Source organism: Theobroma umbraticum, unplaced genomic scaffold (assembly GCF_002168275.2).
Source record: "Theobroma umbraticum cultivar Fairchild unplaced genomic scaffold, ASM216827v3 scaffold_12.1, whole genome shotgun sequence".
Classification (NCBI taxonomy): domain Eukaryota; kingdom Viridiplantae; phylum Streptophyta; class Magnoliopsida; order Malvales; family Malvaceae; genus Theobroma; species Theobroma umbraticum.
The window spans coordinates 2,031,322-2,036,519 of NW_018397269.1; the positions used below are offsets into that span (position 1 = coordinate 2,031,322).

Here is a 5,198-nt window from a genome sequence, read left to right on the forward strand (position 1 = left end):
TGAAACATGAACAAAACAAAAGAAAAAAACATTTGACACTTGTATATTCCGTGTTGTACTTTCCTCGGCAGTTGACAATTTCCAGCATATGGACCGAGAAAATTTCTATGTTATGCATGTAAACTAAGCACACCTGCAACTTATTAATCTTCCAGAATTTTTCTAGAGAAAAGAAGCAGCCCCCACCGATTGACCAAACCTGTTTTGGCTCATTCAACGCAAAGGAAATGCAATGGAAAGTTGCATGCTAGGCCTCAATTTCAACACCATATTCTATTTTAACAAACCCACAGCTGACACGTGCTTGACTCACTGTTATTGCATAGCCCAAAACATCACAGCAACCTTACAAGCTCGCATTTATAAGCAAGTACTCTGTTTCTGACACGCTGTGAGGCTTTGTTCAGGAATATTTGGAACAAACAAAAGGCAGGCAGGCAAGGGCAGAAACATGGGTAGGAAATTGGATGCTTTGCTTGGAAGAAACTTCAAGGCCTCCAAGTTTAAAACTCTTGCTAAACTTGCTGTATCTAGGATTGCTATCCTCAAGAACCAGCACCAAGTCCGGTTTTCCCATGCCAGGTCTGATGTTATTGACCTCCTCAACCTTGGTCACCAAGAACGAGCCCTTCTGCGGGTAAGTTTAATTTCACCTCTCTCTTTCCCTTTGTTGGGCTGCTTCTCGTTCTTGAGCAAGATGGATCTGATGGGGCACTTTTGAACAGGTAGAGCATGTGATCAAAGAGCAGAATCTGGTGGATGCATTAACTATAATGGAAAGCTACTTTTATCTCTTGATAGAGAGAGTCATGCTCATTCAAAAGAACAAGTAAGATTAATTTGTTATGCACATGGTAATACTTTTGGTTATAATATTTGATGGATAAATTTTCAAACATCGGAGTATCTTAAATTTGCCTGTTTCTACAACAGGGAATGCCCTGATGAGCTCAAGGAGGCAACATCAAGCTTGATGTTTGCATCATCAAGATGTGGAGAATTCCCTGAGCTTCTCCACATTCGTGGGGTTGTATCATCCACGTTTGGGAAAGAATTTGTTGCTCGTGCCGTTGAATTACGCAACAATTGCAGTGTGCATCCTAAGGTAAGGAGTTCAATCAATGCCTCAAGGTAAAAGACTTTATTGGAAAATGCATTTGTTCTTATTACTGTCTCTGGTGTTTCGACAGATAGTACAGAAGCTTTCAACACGACAACCAAGCTTGGAAAGCAAATTGAAAGTCCTGAAGGAGATTGCCTCCGAGAGGGGTATCGCCTTGCATCTGGAGGTAGATAGTCCAGTGGTTGTAGAGGTAGGAAACTTGCAATCAAAAGAAAAACAGCAATCTCTAACAAACTAAACGTTATTGTTTGATTCTGAAATAGCAATATTTGATAACTGCAGGAGGAAATGGATGTCAATGAGAAGCAGAATGAGTCCACTGCTAATAAATCAGCCAACTTGGATGATCCTGAGCACAAATATACTGCCATTGAATTGCCTAGAGAAATGAACCTGGACGAAAAGTTGTCTGAGTCTATAAAAGCAAGGAAAAAGTACAGAGATGTAGCTGCAGCTGCTCAAGAGGCTTTTGAATCAGCAGCTTATGCAGCAGCAGCTGCAAGAGCAGCTGTTGAACTCTCAAGAACTGAATCCCAAGACTTTGATCCAGATGATGAAAGTGGTTCTACCCATAAAAAGGGAGGCCCCAGCCTTAAGAAAGGAGCATTTTATGATTCTGATGCATCAGCAGCCCCTGAATTTCAAGGGAATGCATCTTCAGATGGAATTGAGCACTCAAACAATGAATTAGGATTTGAAAAGATCCATCCCATTGACAACTATAGTTCAGAATCAGAGGGTGAAGACGTGACAAAAAATAACAATGGCCTCGAGCTCAATGAAATTGAAGAGATCGAACAGAGAGTATGGATAGAAAGGGCACTTTCTACTTCAAGTTCAGATTCTGATGTAGACATTTCAACTGAGAAGAAACTGTCTTCGGACCAACTGAGACAGAATGAACATTTGGGTAATGAATTAGCTATTGATCTAGTCAATAATGATAGGGAGAAGGAAAAGGATGAGACACAAAGGCCGAAGTCTCATGACTTAAGCTCTACTAATAATCTGAGCTCAAGTACAAATGAAGACCAAAATATTAGACAGAATGAAGAATTCAATAAGGATGAAAGCAAGTTTCCTTATCAATCTCCAAATCTGACAAACACTCAGAGCTTGAATTTTGTGGAGCAATTGCATTCTAAGCATTCACATATAGACAGAAAGTGGGTGTCAATGAGGACTAGGAGAGAGCGTCGGATCTGATTTTTTTTCTTTAGTTGTGAAATTTTGGTCGCTAATATCTCTTCAATTTTTTTTTTTTATCAAATAACTTTTGGTATGCCTTCTAGATTTAGATTATGATTTTATACTGGAAATCAATATCAAAGAAATTAGAAAATTTTTTGTTCTCGTTTTATTTTAATTAATTAATTTATTTTTTAAAATAAGTCGTGAGTCTTTGTTGTTTTTGCCTACATACCCTTTACCTGCAATCAGCATGTTCAAACATAAGATTTGGATCAAAAGTTTTTTTTTTTTTTGAAGATATTAAAATATAAATTTAACTATCATGGTTAACACATGCCATAATTTTGTATTTATATGCAAGCATTATGTGAATAATTGATAGTTATGTAAAGTATTTAGCATATTAATATATATTAAACACAATCCTTTCACATTAAATATATGAATTATTAACTTTGTGTTTATATGAAAGCTTTATGTTTAATATATACTAAATGTATTAAATTTAAACATATGCTTAATTAATAATTGAGAAGCAAGAGAAATTGAGAAAAGGAGGGGGGCGAAAGAGAGACATGGAAAGCTAAGTTTAAATTGAGAGGATTGATGTTTAGTATTCGAATCTCCTCTCTTGTTTCAGGATTGATTAGTATTCAATGATAATCTATTAATGTGAAATAGAGGCCAAAGTTAAAAACTTTAGGTATGCTTAATCAATTAACATTGATTAACTTATTTTTAAAGTAATAGAAATATTAATTTCAAGTTTGTAACAACTAGTTTCTATTTCCAGGTGATCGGAAGAATCATCTTTCTTTCGTTAAGGGATGCTAAAGGCATTAGTTGAGGCCCAAAAGCTACGTTCTCTTAAAAAAACAATTAACCTCTCATTCAAAAGAAGTGTCTCTTGAGGAATTCTCAATTAATAGCCAAGTTAGACAACTTTCCAAAACACAATAAAAATCATGAAACAATCCTCATCATCATCATCCAGAAAGAATAATTCTCTTACGCATTATTTCATTGTAGAAATTTAATCTTGCGTAAGACTGATAATTTTCTACTTATTCGAAAGTTTTTAGTGGTTTGATTTCATCAATGTAAGATGTAATCAAACAAGATTTCATTATATTTTAAGACTATTTGATTAAATTCGATGGACACTGTAAATGGTTGGGACAAAATAAGTTTCAAGGAGATCGGCATTTTGCAGCGTGCCTTGAAACCATTTCCTTTTGATTTTTTATAACTTTCCATACACACACATGCAACAACAATTTTTAGTCTTATTTTCAGACTATATATGATCGATAATAGCCAGTCAGAGTTCCTTCAAAGAAATGGCTATCGAGTTTAATTTTTTTTTTGAGAGGGTAAAGTGATTTGTAACAAAAGCAACAAAATAGAAAGAAATTTCGAGATAATTGACTTTAAAAGAGAAGTTGACAACTATTTTTTTTTATCGAAATATTAGATAAGTTTTCTTTCTTTCTCGAAATTAATAGCATTATTATCTAAATTTTGGTTGTTTCATATTTGAACAGGGTTATCTAAATTTTTGGTATTGAAATGGGTCAGACATGCATTATTTTTTAAGATAGAAATTTTGTTTAAAGATGAATGATAATGAAGAATATTTTCTATAAGTTGATCCAAACAATCAAAAAATATTTTTCATAATTTATCTAAATAATAAAAAATATTAAATTTTCTTGTAAAATATTTTATACAAAATTTTTTTTCTCTTAATAAATTATTTTTTGATTATCAAACAGACTCTAAATGTTTAATTTCTTTTTTTTTATTATTATGTGGGAACCCATGGCCATAAATGCTTCACTTTTTTTTTTTTTTCTAAATTGGGCTTGTAGAGCAGTTGGTAGATTGGGTCATAGACCCATTATTCGTTTCAGTTATAAGAAAATAAAAATAAATAAGAATAAATAGAAAAATTAAAAATTAAATGAAATTAAAAAAAAATAAAAAGTCATTAAATATACTAAAATAAAAATAATAAAAAGAAATCAAGTTCGAACAAAATGAGGTGTTCACAATGTTCACATGTCAAGTAAACATGTCGATTGCACATTAAGACTTGTTCAGTGATTAATATTTTTATAATAATTAAGATTTATTGATTTTAAATTTTATTATATTTGATAAATAATATGATTTTTATAAATTTTTATTGTAAATTTGAATAATAGAATTATATGTTAATTTAATTGTTTTAATTATGTTTTAGTCAAGTTAATTACATCACTTATGTTAATCGTATAAACATGTTATACATCATATAAATTTTAATTGTGTTGATGATGTAAATAAATCATCTCGTGTCATATAAAATTTAACCCAATATATTTAATAAATGTGATAGTTGTATCATATTATAAATTTATTAAACATGTTCATATACGTGTTTAAAATTTTAATATGATTAATTAATCGTGTCATGTACGTGTTTACCGGTATTATTACTAATGCTTTATATTTACAAGAAACAATGAAAACACAACAACATGAACTGCCAGGTTTAGATTTTCTTATCTATCTTTCATTAATAAAATATATTTTTCCTTTTAAAAAAATTATTCACAATATATATTTTGAAAATAAAAACTATTTTATTCGTAGAAAACATATATTTTTTTGTACTTAAGCATATTTTCCTTTATTTTTATGATAAAAAAGCTGAAATCTAACAAACTGTCAATGTGTCCATTAATTATAACTATTACATATCAATAAATAAACCAAATAATATCACCATATTTAAGATCGAATTGAAGCAAACCCACAGCTTACATTTTTTAAAGATGAGACAAAGTCCTTTTGAACGGGTACCAAAATAATCTTCCATCGAGGGGCGGAGGGTAACACT

The 5,198-nt window shown here is 31.6% G+C and overlaps 1 protein-coding gene across 1 annotated transcript; it reads left to right on the forward strand.

Annotated features, from left to right (window-relative positions):
* The first annotated feature begins 399 nt into the window (after nucleotides 1-399).
* Nucleotides 400-2,487, forward strand: LOC110425865 (uncharacterized). The gene is made up of 5 exons (XM_021440937.2): nucleotides 400-637; nucleotides 726-829; nucleotides 934-1,105; nucleotides 1,191-1,313; nucleotides 1,406-2,487. The coding sequence occupies exons 1-5, from the start codon at nucleotides 452-454 to the stop codon at nucleotides 2,327-2,329; spliced, it is 1,509 nt and encodes a 502-aa protein (XP_021296612.1). The 5' UTR covers nucleotides 400-451; the 3' UTR covers nucleotides 2,330-2,487.
* Nucleotides 2,488-5,198: the final 2,711 nt, after the last annotated feature.